This window comes from Purpureocillium takamizusanense, chromosome 9 (genome assembly GCF_022605165.1).
Source record: "Purpureocillium takamizusanense chromosome 9, complete sequence".
Classification (NCBI taxonomy): Eukaryota; Fungi; Ascomycota; class Sordariomycetes; order Hypocreales; family Ophiocordycipitaceae; genus Purpureocillium; species Purpureocillium takamizusanense.
This window is the reverse complement of record NC_063076.1, coordinates 1947061-1962290: the sequence shown is the minus strand read 5'-3', so window position 1 is coordinate 1962290 and position 15230 is coordinate 1947061. Positions and strand designations below refer to the sequence as shown.

At 58.8% G+C, this 15230-nt stretch overlaps 2 protein-coding genes across 2 annotated transcripts; one reads left to right on the top strand and one right to left on the bottom strand.

The window, feature by feature from the left end:
• Positions 1-8325: 8325 nt before the first annotated feature.
• On the top strand, positions 8326-8802 carry JDV02_009425 (uncharacterized protein; the record flags this gene model as incomplete). Its single annotated transcript, XM_047991087.1, has 1 exon — positions 8326-8802. One exon carries the CDS (start codon positions 8326-8328, stop codon positions 8800-8802), a length of 477 nt encoding a protein of 158 aa, XP_047847097.1.
• A 2485-nt stretch (positions 8803-11287) lies between these two features.
• On the bottom strand, positions 11288-14925 carry ZRC1 (Zinc resistance conferring protein). Its single transcript, XM_047991086.1, has 3 exons — positions 13706-14925; positions 13551-13634; positions 11288-13491 (listed from the first exon to the last, which is right to left on the bottom strand). Exons 1-3 carry the CDS (start codon positions 13847-13849, stop codon positions 11944-11946), a joined length of 1776 nt encoding a protein of 591 aa, XP_047847096.1. The 5' UTR covers positions 13850-14925; the 3' UTR covers positions 11288-11943.
• Between the last annotated feature and the right edge of the window lie 305 nt (positions 14926-15230).

Below are 15230 nucleotides of genomic sequence, written 5' to 3'. Positions count from 1 at the left end.
GTAGTAGTACGTATTTGCATTTGCACAGGCCAGGCAGCTTCGCCGCAAATTCTCTCCACACAGACGCAAGACAGAGATGGTGTTGCGTATCAATATGGGGAGGGATTGGGCTCCTCTCCCCGTCGTTGCATGATCATGTCATGAAAGAAACGCTCTTGTCTCAATTACCACCCCCAGTTGGTGAATTATGCTACCATTGCGCAACTGAGGAAAGCCTCACCACTTCTTGTCGATTGAGAAAACGATAAGCTCTGCACCTGCATGCATCATTTTGCCCCCCGCCGACCAGTCTACGGAGCATATGTTTTCACGTCAAAAGCAGCCAACGTGGTACCATCCTTTCCCCTCAGGGCCCGGTGGCGCCAAGGGAAACGACAGACGGGTTAGGCTTTTCCTTGGCCGACACACGCCGTCCGCGATGCTGTCGCGACCTCTCGGCCTCGGTGGTCCGCACGGGCGGCAGTGAAATGCCCCAGACCTGGTCACGCCAAGTCCCTGCGCCAGCCGTGGGCACCCACTAGTCGGGCTATCGAAGCGAGCAGGGCCAATTCGCTGGTGTTTCCGATTGAGGCGTCGAAAAGCGTGTCTGTGGCCGAACGGTCACAGACTCGCCCGTACGCGTACGGGCCACTTCTCCCGACGCACGACTACGTGCTAAGTTACACAGAAGCAAATGCAAGTGTCGCAGTCAATTCCTAGACGATGGATTATCGAAAGGCCACCGGCCGCCGCGGCGGTTTGCATTCATACCAATTCACATAACCTCAATGTAGACGACTATAAATACCCTCGTTCTACATACTAGGGAGCCAGTTGAACAACCACTGAGGCGACTACTCCGTATTGGCTGAGATATCGACAGCAGAGGCTCTTGATAATCGTGCGGCTCAAGCACCGGCAGCACCAGTGGTCCCGGCAAAACCCGGTCGGACGCCACGTCTGATCCAGGAGGTGACTGTTCGTTGCTCCCCACGCTGCAATTCGGCATAAAAGAACACCCAGCGATGGGGAGCAGCTTTGGCCGGGAAACCGCTGCATATGCAGCTTGTGCGTAGTGAAAGGCCACATCTGTGGCATAAATTGTTCAGGAACACATGATGGACCAGGCCGATGATATGAATGTCTGCTCAGACAACTGTGCAGGCAACCGCCGGGTTCAGCAACATGGCAAGGTGTGACGTAGGCACCATGCTGTAGTTCACAACGGACCAATTTGCTGGGCCATGGTGCATTCAGGTCGGGATGGGCACCTGCCGACTGCTGACCTTAGCTTGCCCCGCAAGGCCCCTCCACGAGGTGGACAAGACGCCATTCACCCATGATGAGGTGGATTTACCGACCGTCGTGGGCCGCCGAGCTTTTGTCGGCGTTGATTGGGGCGAGCGGAAGGCCAAGAGGTACGTACGGCGGGTAGACAGGAGGAGAGGGGGTGAAGTGAAGCCATGCTGCGACTTGTGAACAATGACGAATGCTGTCTGATGCCCGCCGGGCAGGTCAGTCACGAAATGCATCGGCTCGGTTGGTGGCAGTGGCGGCTCCTCTCGTGTCTGGGTCTGACTAGATTGGGGAGCGTCCGTGTCATGATGAGCGTCTCCACGGCTCGAGACGCAGGGGAACGCCTCCAGAGGCGCGCCGCCGGGCAGCCCTGCATCGCCAGAAATGAGCTCGGCATGGGGAGCATGTAAGGTACGACAGACAGCACAACAGGAGAGTGCAGTTCGTACCTATAGGTAGGCACAAGGACGTGCGCAGCCCGACGAGATCTTTAAAGACAATGATCCCAACTTGTGCCTGCAGGCAAAGCAAAACGTCTCTGCTACCTACAGACCAAGGCAGGGACGAGATTCCCTGCTGGTGCATGACGCAGTTCCCTGGCCGGGGTTGCTGACAGGAGGCACGCGGGTGCCGTGGTTGAGCATCCATGCAGGGCCGCCTCGTCCTTGTCGTTCATTCGGCCATGCACAATTGAAATCGAATGCATGTTTGCTTCTGTGCTCGACACAGGCAGGCAAGGCAGACAAGAGGACCAGGGCAGGGGAGAAAAAAAAGAGTGGAATGTTTCGCCCCACCCGCGGACCCGAAATGAGGGCCAAGGTAGTTACGGAGTACTAACGTACTAACGCAGTTACACACAATGGCCGTCCGTCTCGTGTGACGGAGGAGGGCGTGGGCTGGGGCGCTCGCTCAGTAAGTCAGTGCTCTTCTGCAATACCTACTAATGCATATGTATGCCTGCCTGCAAGCACTCCCACACGGGGTGCTATGTGTCAGTGCCGGTGTCAAATATCAGCCTCCCCGCCGCGAGTGAGACGTATGTATGGATTTAAGAAGTGCGTACCTTAGCACCTTGCGTATCTGTTGCCGCAGCCGCTCGCAGGACGCGTTAAGCACCCCCGCTCGTTGGGGGGCAGATTGCAGTTGCTGCCAGGTACAACTATCAGCACGCCGCCCTTGCTTCAGGGTCCTCTTATAATTACCACTCTTGCAGATGGATCCATCCAGCGGCTCCTTTGGCCGCCCCCCCCCCGTAGGGTACTTGGAGTATTTGTACGTACATATGAATGCACTTGGAAGCACAAGTGACGAGCCCACAAACACCACCAATGACAACCTGGCCGTGCCACGGACAGGCAATGACGACGAGCATGGCGCCCTCTTGTCGCCCGCTCGCCTCCGCTGCCGCCGCAACAACACCCTGTCGGCGCAGCGCCTGCTGATCAGCGGGTTCTCGACCGACCTGTCTGTCAGTGGACCGCGAACCATCCATCCACCTGACGCGTACCCACGGCAGGACCACGCGGTGCCTCATGGGAAAAGGGGAGGGGTGACTGTCAAACCGTGACGGAGGACAAGGGAAAGGGGGAGCTCGAGACAGGCCGGGGCGGAAGACTGGGGAGCCAATCATCCGGCGGCGCGCCAGGAGAAAAGAAGGAAGGAAGAAGGGAAAAAATTGCAAATGCCTGTCCGTTGTTGGTTCAACAACCGACTCGAGCGACCCCATCTCGGCCAAGCAGATCACCCTGGCGATGGATCAAGAGCAGGGCCTTTGACAAGGACCACGCCGCACTACGCACTGCGGGCTCCTCCTACTGCGACGTCTGGCCTGTCGCTCATCGTCGCCCACTCTGCCCCGGGGTGCCTGCAAGTGGTCCTCTGCGCGTACGCACTAGACTACTACTACTAGTACGTAGCAGTGATAAGGGTCCTCCTGGGCACAAAAACCTTGTGAGGGCATCGTGAGATGGAGACGCATGGGGGGCGGCAGGCGGACCGCTCCACACTGGCATAGCGGGGACTATTCTGGAAGACTTCCCAGGGTGGTAAGGCGCGCCACAGCACTAATTATGGTTGCACGGCAAGATGCACCGGCCCAAAGAGGGGGGGGGGGGCATGTTGGCATGCACGGCATGGCGCACAACTTGGTGGGCTGCTACGCCACATGTCGTGGCTGGTGTGCGTTTGGCGCGACGTGGTTGGACGGCGAATCTTGAATTGTTTTCCTCTTTGGGCGATTCAGATTTGTGCCATGGTGGCTGGTGCGTTCATTGGCAAAATGTCAGCGTTTCATTATCGGTGACGGTACTTGATAAGAAATGCACGAAGCATGGTACCGCGTAAACGAACTACGTGCAACGCACGCCACAACTCACCGTCGACAGGGTCCGGAGCTGGAGCTGGAGCTGGAGCTGGACCCGGGCTTGCCGCAGGTGCAGCAAAGATTGACCCAGCAACTGCGTCAAGGCCCCCTTTGGATTGATGTGCACGCACGAACATTCTCCCCATCGGACACAAAAAGTGTACATGTATGTGAAGCGCCATGGAGACACCAAGCGCGCCAGGCCAGCAATGCCGAGGCGCCTTCTGGCCACACGCCTCCTCCGTTCCCGCTTTCGCCTACCGCGTCCAGCACGCGACTCGGAACAGCTCCTTAGTAGCAGTACCACTACTACTAATACTAATACTACTCCTCCTGCACGTCTGATTCCCCATCCCGAAACCCAGCCGGCCGCCAGAGGGGCGTGGACACCTCCATTGGAATTAAACCACTGCCGCGCGAGACGCATAGCACTTTACTATTGCCAACGCCCGCCCGCCCGCCCGCCCGCCCGCCGGGGTCTTATCCACCGCCCAGACCCTGGCAAACAACGTAGTAATAAGCGTGGCGACGGCGAAACCCTCCCCCCCTCTTTCTCTCTTCCCTCTCAACCTCCGACTGCGCGGCAACGGGGCAGAAAAATCTTTTTTACCGACGACATTCTCCGTGGTTGGGGACGAAAGAGGGGACTGCTTGGGGGGCGACAAGGAGTAGTACTACTACTACTAGAGAAGAAGGAAAGATGGAAGAGGGGACAGAACAGAGAAGAAAAAAAACTTCATCGCCGGGCTACCGATTTGCGGAGGCGTGTGGTGACGAGACGACACGGCCTGGGTGTGCGTAAATTCGACGACCCGAGCCTTGCTTCCACTTTGACTTGGACATGCCGCCGTGCACAGGCATCATAATTGGACGACTACAATAGGTACTACGTTGTAGCACGTAGTAGCCGGCTCTCGCAGCACCCGGAGAGTCGGTCGGCGCGCGCCCGCTCGCCCTACATGTACTAGAAGTAGTATGTCGCTGTCATTTTTGGCCCATCTGATAGACTTGTTGAGTAGGGAGCACAGCCGACTGACTGACTGACGACGGCCCCCGTTGGGGGCTACCGGACGCCGTGCGTCAGGCGAACCCGCCTTGTTTGCGGCTGGCTGCTGTGTGAGTGAAACACGGCTCAATGGGCGGCGGGTAGACAGACGGGCGGCCGCAAGGCAAGATTCGCTGCATCGAGCCCGCTTCAAGTTTGCTGCCACTGCTGCCACTGCTGCCACTGCTGTTGCTGCGCACAAACACGCGAGCGCGCGCACATGCTGGCTGGTGAGCGCGTTATTAGGACCCTCCCAAGACAAGACCGTCCTCCTCGTCTGTTGCGCGACCATTCCCTCCACCCCTCCTCCGTCCAGCCGGGCCAACGGCTTCTCTCAGTCGGGGGTCTCACGTCATGCACAAAGGCGGCGTCGGCGGCGAATGAATGTTGTATGTAACTCGTATATACTATCGCGGCGGGCGGCGCACCTCTCTCTCCTTGTCATCGAATCGGCTCGTGGGACGACCTGCGTGTCCCCCCCCCGGCGCAGGGCACAGTGTTGCGGGTACCTGACGCAGGCGAGTTGAGGCGTCGCTTTGCCTGGGGTCTGTCTGGCTCACTGTCAGTCAGTCAGTCATCAGACCCTGCAGACCCTGCAGTCGGGGCGGCAGGTTGGTTCGTAGTAGTAGCAGTAGTAAATCATGATGCTCTCTCTCCCCTGGTGCGGGTTTCGCTTGCTTGATTGCTTCCAGCCTGTTGCCCGCTCTCGGCTCGCGCGCCAGCCTCCTGTCGATCGGGCCAAGGCCGGTATCTACGTACCTACCTACTAAGGTATCTAGGTACCCTATCCTAGTATAGAACTTTGGGATTTGCCCTGTTTCGCACGCCGCTCGACACACCCGTCCCTTACTTTTTGCCATGAACGATGGGATGCCCAGGGATCGGTCGATTGCAAATTTGTTTATTCAGTCCAAGGATTTGGTGTCACTTTCTTTTGTGGCTGTCTTCCCTCGCTGTCCGAACAATTATACGTCGCAGGTCAGTTTCTACTTGACATGTATCCGGGAACCAGCCAGGGTACCTTGCCGAGGCGTTCGTCTGTTGAATTGCAACGATTGGGCGCTCGCGGTTAGGGCATGGCCGGGTATCTGAGTACCTAGGTACCTTACCTAGCGTTCAAGGTACCACACACAGGCAGGCTTTATTATCTTACCTGTTGACGCGCTGCAACTCTCTGGCCCCAACGCATACCTACCTATGCACCGCAGCTGCTCCTACTACGCCCCTGTCATAATGACCGTCTCAGTATTAGGCCACTGTAGTGCGTTGCGGCTCTGGCTGGAACATTCAAGTCCATTCTCCATGAATCTTGTTGTAGGCACTCAACCCAGGGCTAGTACCTTGGTAAGTACATGTACTACCTTCGGTACCCAACACCTTTGTCGTTGGTGGACTCCCCATGCCGTTCCGCCGTGTTAGTGCTTCATTCGCAGCTTGCATCCCCAGGCAGGCAAGAGGGACCAGGCCGTCTGTCTGAGCCTCTTGCCTCCGCCGTTCGAGATGCCCCTCAACCCTTTTTATCTTACCAGGACCTCTGAGGTGGAAGTTCTCGTCACCTCCATGGTTTCAACGCGCTGCCCTGCATTTTGGCCTTTCTTCGCTTTGCCCACTCCCCGCGCAAGACACATTTGGGGGCCCTCCCCTTGCTGCGGTGCTTTCCCCTTCGTCCCTGGACCCGAGTCGTGTCAACCACCGCCCGTCCTCCGCGCGCACAGGGCGCCGCGAAACCGTGCGTGTTGCCTCTTGAAATTGCCGCCGCGCCGTGTCCCAACGCCCTCCTGCCAACTTATTACTCGCTCGCATTGCCCAAGGAGGCATATCCCGAAATCGGTGCCGAACGGCTGCCTTGGGATGCAACACCCGTCGTGCGCCGCACCCGGGAAGTGGTGGTCACTCGCACCAGGACACAGAGCACCCATCCCTTGTCCGCCGAGATGACAACCGGAGTGCAGCATATCCGCCCAAGCTCTGCCCTGTCCTTCTTCCGGCAGCATTGTCAAAGTGTCCTACGTCATGAGTCGGCCTGCAGCGCCCCGTTCAATTCCACCCTCTGGGGGTTCGTGCTCCTCTGGGTCCGACATGCCACTGTCACTGTGGCTGCTGTCGACTACCCAACAATTCCAGACTTCACATCATGTCTACTGTCGGCATCAACTCCAGGGCCCCGTCTGCGATGGCTGGTCCCACATGAATTTATTCTCCTACAACTGATAGTACTAATTAGTACGTACGTATATATGCTGGTGGAATCCTCTATTCTCCGTACGTATGTGGTAAGTACGTACGGTGGGTGCATTTGACATTCATCCTGACCGTACCCAGTTTCCGGGAGGCAGCCTACTTTAGTCCATCAAATGGATCAACTAACGACGCACCTCGCAACAGAGCTGCCGACGCTACGTCGCGTGCCTGTGGACACCCGGCCCAGCGCTGGTGGCGTGTGCGCGCCGGGGCTCCTGATGGAGAGAATCCGCCTCTGGAAGCCCACATACGGCGTTCGGGATGCTGCACTGACGGGCTCGTGTCCGCCATCTGTCGCCCGCGGAGAGACGGCTCGATGCCATCGCGCTTCGACGACCACCGTGACCGCCTGCTCACGATGCGGGAGCCTTCCGGGCCCTGTGGGTCGTGCGGCAGTTTCGCGACGCCATGCACCGCTCCGTCGTCCCACATTGGCAGTGCTGGTCCGGCCGCACGCCAATGACCACATGGCTATATAATCCAAGGCCTGGCGACCCTCACCTGCGGACCCCCGAAGGAAAATTGCGAGCCGGCGCAGCCGTGATACAGGACCGCAGACGTGTCCGCAGATGCAGCTGCGGCCGGGATGCGCCCCCCGTGCTTCACTGAGTCGGGTTAGGGGAAGGGAGGAGACGAGCGCGGAGCTGGAAGCTGTAAGAGGACGCGAAACCGCCGCGCAAATGGTCAATGGCGATTGGGGATGATCGGATTGGCGACCTGCAGCCGCAAATGCAGCAATGCCAACTACATACTGACTACTCCGTCAGCTTCCCACCCAGCTCCAAGGGCTCACTACTACAAGTACGGGGTGTTGCCAAGGCCGCGAGCCTGTTCTTCACTACTGCCTCCCCCCTGGTCTCGGAGGAGGACTACTCATGGGTTAGCAGGCTGTTGCGGAGAAGATGCTGCTGCTACTATTTTCGAAGCGCCTCTCGGCACCGCCGACGGCGTCTTTGCTTGACGCCAACGCCGCCAGATGTGGCATCGCTGTTGGAGGGGCGGGATAGGACACGCCTGGCAGTCAGACAGAGGGCGCGCCTGCCATGTCGAATCGGAATGCTCTGAGCGACTGTGAAGTCGAGGTCCCTGGAGACAACCATGAGGTGGTACAGTGCCTTTGCGATTGTTTTTGAGGACGAATATGCCCCCTTTTGGGAGACGTCCCGCTAGCCAGCCCACAGACTGCATGTCAGAAAGTCATCTTCCACTGCTGGGTAGAGACGTGCCGCACCCCTTTCAAGCTCCATTCGCATGCTCATGACGTTGTCAGGCCCTGAAGCGGTACCGTCCTGACTTCCCCTGGAGTCCGGAACCCGCCTCACCGGAAATCCGAAGGAGTTCAAGGGAAGAGGTGGCGAAACGCGGAGAGACTCGCCTCTTGCAGCAGTGCCACTTCTCATTCATGTCCAGAGAAACGAGGGGTACGACGACAAACCTGGGTTGGACACGGATGCCATGGCTGACGGGATGCGCCACGAGCCAGCGAACGAAGGGCCGAGTCATTGTGACAGGCATCCCATCCCGTCCCTCCATCAGGCAGGGACCCAGACGACGAACCACGGGCATTGGGAACATTAGCATCTTCAACATCATGGCAATGCGCCTGCCTCTCGAGGTGTGGCTGGTGTTCAGACGCAAGGCAGAAGGCAGTCTATGGCGCGGGGTCGGCGCCAGCCGTCCACCCCAAAGTGCGATTGCTGACAGAAATGCACGATCCGCGGCGCCAGTCATGCGCAGAATATGGCAATTGGCGAGCATTGTCGTTCATCGCCGCGACGCTAACGACGGGGTCATTGTCCATATTCAGTTCCACACGCAGGCCTGGACAGGGGAGGCCGCCGTGGCTGGGCTGCTTGCCGTGCATGGCCCAAGACCTTGAAACGGAGAGGCATTGCGCAAGGCCAAGTGTAAGCGCCGACGGGGCGGGAATCCTTCGAGGTCAATGGCGCCGACTGCAGACAGGCATCCTCGGATGCTCGTTGGCTCCATGGGGTTTAGAGGCCAGCTGAGACGCCGAGCTTGGACAAACGAGCAGACGAACTGGCGGCTGCGGAGTCGGCGATCGACAAACCGACGGACCTTCAGTTCAGCTGGACAGCGAGCGAGCATTGATCCAACGTCCAATTGTACGAAAGAGGCAAGTTGCTGGCCAGTGGGTGGTGACCTGGGGGCGGAGGTCTCCCCAAGTTTCTCGACACGCGGGGTTGTGCGAGACATTGCGGGTTGAACCTTGAACGGCTGCCTTCTGCATGGCGCTGCTGCTGCACATGCTGAGTACTAGCCGAACAGGCCGGCCCGGCGCGGGGTTGCGGCGATGTTGTCGAAGAGGAAGAGATCGGTTGTGTTGGGTCTCGCACCATCGCGTCGCAACAACACAATACGGTGCCGTGCCGTGCCGTGCCGTTGGGACGGGCTCCCGTCAAACATCAACAAACAACGACCACGCTGGCCGCCTAGCTTTGACCCCCCCAAGATCGATCTGGGCCACCAAACCGGGCCCGTTCCAAAGGAGCGAGGTTGCCGCCACATGGCGACATTGGATGGCTGGCAAGGCGGAGGGTGTCATGATTCAACGCCACGAAACCAATCTACGCGTGCACAACGCGTGCAACAGGCAAAAACATGCAACAGGAGCCCGGGCCTGGCGCTCCCCGGCCTCATCTGTGGGCCACCCGTCATGTTGTCGTCAACAAACAAACAAACACATACGAGCATGATCGGCCTGCTTGGCTGCGTCAGTAGTCCTGTTACTTTGATGCAATTTTGCCGAGACGGGCTGATGGACCAGGCCATTCATTCAGGACGATAGCAGAGCCTCCTTGCCAACGCAGCAGTGCAATGAAACCTCAAGCCACGAACCCGCTAATCGCTGCAGGTCACCGAAATAAGCCCTGCCTCGCCAACCCGTCCCAGCCACCTCGCCGGCCACAGCAGCACCAGTTTGGCCTCCGCAGCCCATGTCTGCATCCGCCGATACCAGGCACAATACGATTGGGTTTCGGGGCGCATTGTGCAATTTAGAATGCTCGCCTGTGCAGAGGACCTCGACGGGCGACTCGCCGGCTCAGAGGCTGGGCGTGAGTTCGGCGGTTGCCTCGATCTGATCTGATGCACCACGATTCATCCCAGCGGCTGGTCCGGCGGCGCCGTCGTTGTACCCCTCGCCGAGGCCCGTGATGTCCAGGAGCCGGATAGGGGGAGCTATCAGCCCCGGTCAACGTAAAGATGGCGCATTGGATTCGTCATTGGTTCTGGTGGTACGCACCTCTCCTGATAGTCAGGGGCCAAGGCAGTCGTGAACGTCCCCTGTCCGTCACGCTCGCAGAGAGTGAGAGTTGCATCTGGCTGCTCGTGTGTTGTTTCTCGCAACTCGTGTTAGCAGACGTGCCTGTCCATCCCCAAGAGGAAGCCCTGCAGCCAAGGCCCCGTGTTACACTACTGCAGCGATGGCCCTGGTTCTGTGAACCGCCGCTCGCTCATTGTACGCAAGGAGTCGATATATTGCCATGTGACAGATGTACTTCGTACGAATGAAAGGGTAAGCAAAGGCTAGGCGGGTAATTTCAGCGTTCTACAGAGACAGAATTGGACAATGTCGGATACGGCCGGAGGTGATATCCTCGGAATCCCCTTTCCTTTAACTGCCCGCTGGAGCACCTGGCCGTCTCGCTTCACCAGGTTGCGCTTTGCTCTTGTGAAAGACGTGTGTGTCTGGAGCCTGATGGGATAAGATCCCTGCGAGTTAGCTGAGCGACGTCGACTTGCCGAGATTTGCGGTTTTGTTCCGAGAAGTCCAGTGGTCTGCCTGTCCCTTGACTACACACATACGTACCCCGCTGCAGCTACAACATCGTGTTTAGTCGATAATCTATAGACGTTATACAAAAGATCCGAAAAGCTAAAATGGATGTCGCAAGCCTGGAAACTACTAACGGGCTACGCGCGCGCTCGAAGCGCTCTGGGCGTGAGTGCTCGTGGTGTAGACCCGTGTATGCAAGTCGTTGGCACTGCGCGATGGACGATGATGACGAAGCTTCGGAAACGACCCCTCATGATTGAATGGGGGGGATGGGGGCGTGGAGAGATGACAGACTTTTTTGAGCGAGGAGATAACTACTGCCTGCTCTCTTTCTGGGCTTTGTAACTGAGATGCTATATGTGTGTGATGTGACGAGGGCACAGCCAACGAGGTCATCGGCGGACGCTGATGCGTGCGTGTGTGCCCCAGTAGACGGACAATTGTGCCATCTATATGTCCGTCTGCCCATCTGTCTCTGTGTCTGCCTGCCTGCCCTCCTTCCTGCTTGTCCCTCGACGTCGCCAGGCTGCCTGCTCCTCCGGTGGCACTCAACGCCAGCTCGCCCGCAACAGCAACAGCAACAGCAACAGCAACAGCCATCCAGGGCCCAGCCAAACAAGCCGGCAAGCAAACGTATGGATGGGCTGAGCGACGAGCTACCCGTCTACCCCCTACTCCACGCAGACGACATCGCAGGTCGGTCGATATTGGGAAATAAGAGTGTATTTCCCGCAGCGCAACAGACTGGGCAGCTCAGACACCTTTTGGGCACTGCGGGTTGATAATAGTAGTAGTTGAGAGACGCCTCAACGAGAGCACCAGCAGCACGGCACCGGGGACTGGAAAAGCCACTGGTAATACAGAGAATAGATTCCAGGTGTACCTTTCTACGACGCTCGTTCACCTTGACCAGACGCTTCAGACAAAGGAAAAGAAAGAACATAAACCCAAGAGGCACCCGTCGTGCGCTGCTGCTCCACACCCAACTTTTCCCGTCTCCGATGAGATATATGTGCAAACCCGACCAACGCCAAACCGTTACAAGATACCCGGGTGTACCATATTAAGGGAACTCATGAGAGGTCGAAGAACTGTACGCTCCATGCCCTGATGCGGGGGGGCCTGCTCGCGGGTCGCGAGACAGGCATATAATCACACAGGTGGCGGGACCGTCTACCCGCCCATCTCCATATTGAAAATCCGTGGATGGCTATCGTCGCTCTACGACTGCGGATGGGCCTCGCCGTGTGAGGAGTCACTGCCGCGTCGCGTTGACGAAGCCTTGGACGCTGTGTCCTGTGTACAGCAGCCCTGTGCCTCGCAGTCGTCCACACATTCAAGCAGGCAGGCGGCATCGGCGGGACCATCGGCGACAGCGCCATCAAGCGACAGGGCAGCGGCGTCGTGCTCTTGTTGATGCTTCTGATCCAGGCAGAACTCAGGCTGGATGGTGGCGCTGTGGATGCCATAGCCGTGGAGACACTTTCTGGCTCGCTTTGCCAGCTGCATGTACTTTTCGCCGCTGTGCGTGTTGATGGGGAAGGAGACCTGGAGGTGCAAGCTGGCCACGATCTTGGTGTCGGAGAGCTGCCAGACGTGGATATGGTGGCAGCTGACGACACCAGGCAGGCGCTCAATGTCCTGGCGAATATCCTGAATGCAAATGTTTTCGGGGGTCGCCTGGAGAAGAACGCGGGCGGTGGCGAGGGTGAGGGGGATCGATGTCTTGAGGATGATGGCGGTGATGAAAAGCGAGACGGTCGGATCGGCGTATATCTTGCCGGGCCAGTCGGTAAGCCAGATGATGAGAGCGGTGATGATGACGCCGACGTTGCCCAGGGCATCGCCGAGGACATGAAGCATCATGGCATTCATGCCCATGTCGGCGTGGCTGTGGCCGCTGGCCTTGGAACCAGGCTTGCGGGGCATGGTGTGGTTGTGCCCTTCGTGGACGCTCGAGTCGCGTCGCGCGCGACGTCTCCATGTGGTGGACGTCGAGTGAGAGTGCGACTTGTGAGCAATGGTGCCGTTGTTGCCGGCCGCGTTGCTGTCCTTAAGGAGCGGGGACGACTCATTGGCGTCGTTCTCCGAATCTGCCAGAGCCGAATCCTCGCCGCTCTCGGTCTCCTCGACAGGAGCGTTGGACGAAGCGGCGAGACTAGCAGCGATAATGTCCTGGCGGAAGCTGGCTGGATGGATGCTCATGTCCTCGATGCTGGCAAAGCGCGAATGGCCGCTCTTACTGGACCGACGGCGAACGCGGCCGCGGGACTGGGCCGAGACGCGGCTGCCACGCGTGTTGGATTCATCTCGGCCTTGGGCGTCGTCTCCGAAGCGAATTCGGCGGGTGGTCTCGGGGCTGTCAGCACCACATCCATCCCTGGTTGCCCTCCTGACAACGACCTCGGGAAGGACATCGTTAACGTTGCCGCTCTCGTCGGCAACCTCGGAGCAAATGTCTCTACCGGCCCTACCCTCCTCGGCATCGTTGACGTGGGAGTGGTCATGGGAGTGCTCGCCGTGGGCGTGATCATGGCCCTCGCCATCGTGGTCGTGGTCGTGGTCGTGGGAATGTCCATGGCCGCCGAGGACGACGAAGCCCAGGAGGTTGGAGAAGAGTCCGGCGCAGCCGACGATAAGGATGAGCTTGGGGTTGTTGATCTCGGGAGGCTCGACGAAGCGGGTGAGAGCCTCAAGAATAATGGAGACACAGAGAGCAATGAGGAAGACGGCGTTGAAGAAGGCACCTAATATCTCGGCACGAACCCACTGCGAGGTCTGTCAGTATGAAGCGGTGCGGTAGAGGGGGAGGACTTGTTGTAGCGTACGCCAAAGGTGTATTCGTCTGTGGTTTCTTTTTGCGCGGCGACGACAGCCCAGAGACCGATGAAGAGCGAGATGATATCGTTGAGCTGTGCCGAGCAAGTGGTGACGAGGAGGTTAGCAGCGAGGCGGCGCGTGGTTGCACAGGGCGACGACGAACCATGTGAAAGGCATCGGCGGTCAGGGCCAGCGAGTGGGCGAGGAAGCCGACAATGAGCTCGAGGAGGAAGAAGGCCGTGTCGATGATGAGCATCACCTTGATGCGCGTGCTCTTGGACCACGCCCATGTCGAGGAGCCGGGCATGACGGCGGCCGAGATGCGCGCGTTGCGAGGCGACGAAGGCGAGGAGGTGCGACGGTGACGGCGGCGGCGGCGACGACAACCAAAACAACAGCGTCGTCAATGCAGTGCGACGCAGCGGACAGAGCCTGCGCGGGAGAGGTCCGGCGGTATGCAGAGGCTGTGTGCGTCTGCGCGACGATGGATGGGTGCGCTGTCGAGAGGAGGAGGGTGGTGGATGGCGAAAACGGAGGATGAGTAGGAGGGGGGGGGGTTCTGGAAGAAACGGACGGGAGCACTAACAATAACGGGGCCAGGCGGTGCGTGGGTGAAGGTACCTGGTAAGGTAAACTGGAAGTGCTTGTAGTAGCCCAGTGGTGGAGGTGGTGGACTGGTGGTGGTGGAGGTAGTGGTGGTGGTGGTGGCCTCCACTGCCTGGTGGTGGGGGGATGGCGAGAGCTGGCCTTTGCAACTCTACTGTAGTAGGCAGTCGCAGGTACCGCGCGGGCTCCAGCTTCTAGCACCACCAGGTAAGCTTCTAGCACCACGGCGGCGGCGGCGGCGGCGGCGGCGTACAGTGGGCGTGCCTTATTAAAGTTCCAGTTGGTGCTGTTGGTTGGCGGGAAGGGGGCGAATAACGCGTAATTCTTAGTCGACGACGGGCTATGACGAAATGACGGATGGCGACCGAGCGATGCCTAAAGCGGGAACGTCCTGGGCGGGCTGCTAGTTGGCGGGCCCCGGTCCCGGCAGCAGTAGCCGACGCTGTGAAGGTACTACTGGTAGGAGGCGTGATTGATAAGAGGACGGACAAGGGCTGTTTGTTGTACTGGTGGTGGTGGTGGTGGCGAAGGCGCTTAGTAGGAGAGTGACTTTCTCTTCTGGCTGGCTGTTAGTTACCTCTGTAGACCGCCGGGGGGTTTACCGCGATGGCAGCCGAACCGAGAGGGACAAACACACACAAGAAGGGAGGAGCGAGGGAAACGGAAAAGGAGGAGGCCCGAGACAACAATAAAAATAAAAAAGACTCTTCTGAAAGAATGAACCACCCAAAGCAAAGGCCCAGGCCAGGCCCCTTTGCCAACCCCTCCCCCCCCCGGTCGTCGAGGCGACTCCCTGAAAACGCACGACCGGCCCCCCCGTCCCTTTTTGAGTTTGACACCCGCCGCGAAGCGAGAGGGGGAACAAAGCACTTGTTGCTCATCCCGAGACCCTGCCTTGTCTGTCTGCAATACTGTACTCCATGCTTGGTGCTAGTAGTAACTAGCTCACGGCGAGCGGCTGGCCGGAGCGCACAAAATGGCCTGATGCCGTGCTACCCTCCCTCCGAACCCGACATGACAAGATGGACAAGCCATGCCATGGCATCCTCCGCCGGCGCCGAGCCGTGAGCGGGAGCAGAGCC

Excerpts from the sequence above, each read along its gene's own strand:
- ZRC1 (XM_047991086.1), bottom strand. The coding sequence starts at position 13,849 with ATGCCCGGCTCCTCGACATGGGCGTGGTCCAAGAGCACGCGCATCAAG. Across the intron at positions 13,635-13,705 it reads CCGCCGATGCCTTTCACATG|CTCAACGATATCATCTCGCT; the intron begins GTTCGTCGTCGC and ends TGCTCGGCACAG. Across the intron at positions 13,492-13,550 it reads CAGACGAATACACCTTTGGC|TGGGTTCGTGCCGAGATATT; the intron begins GTACGCTACAAC and ends CAGACCTCGCAG.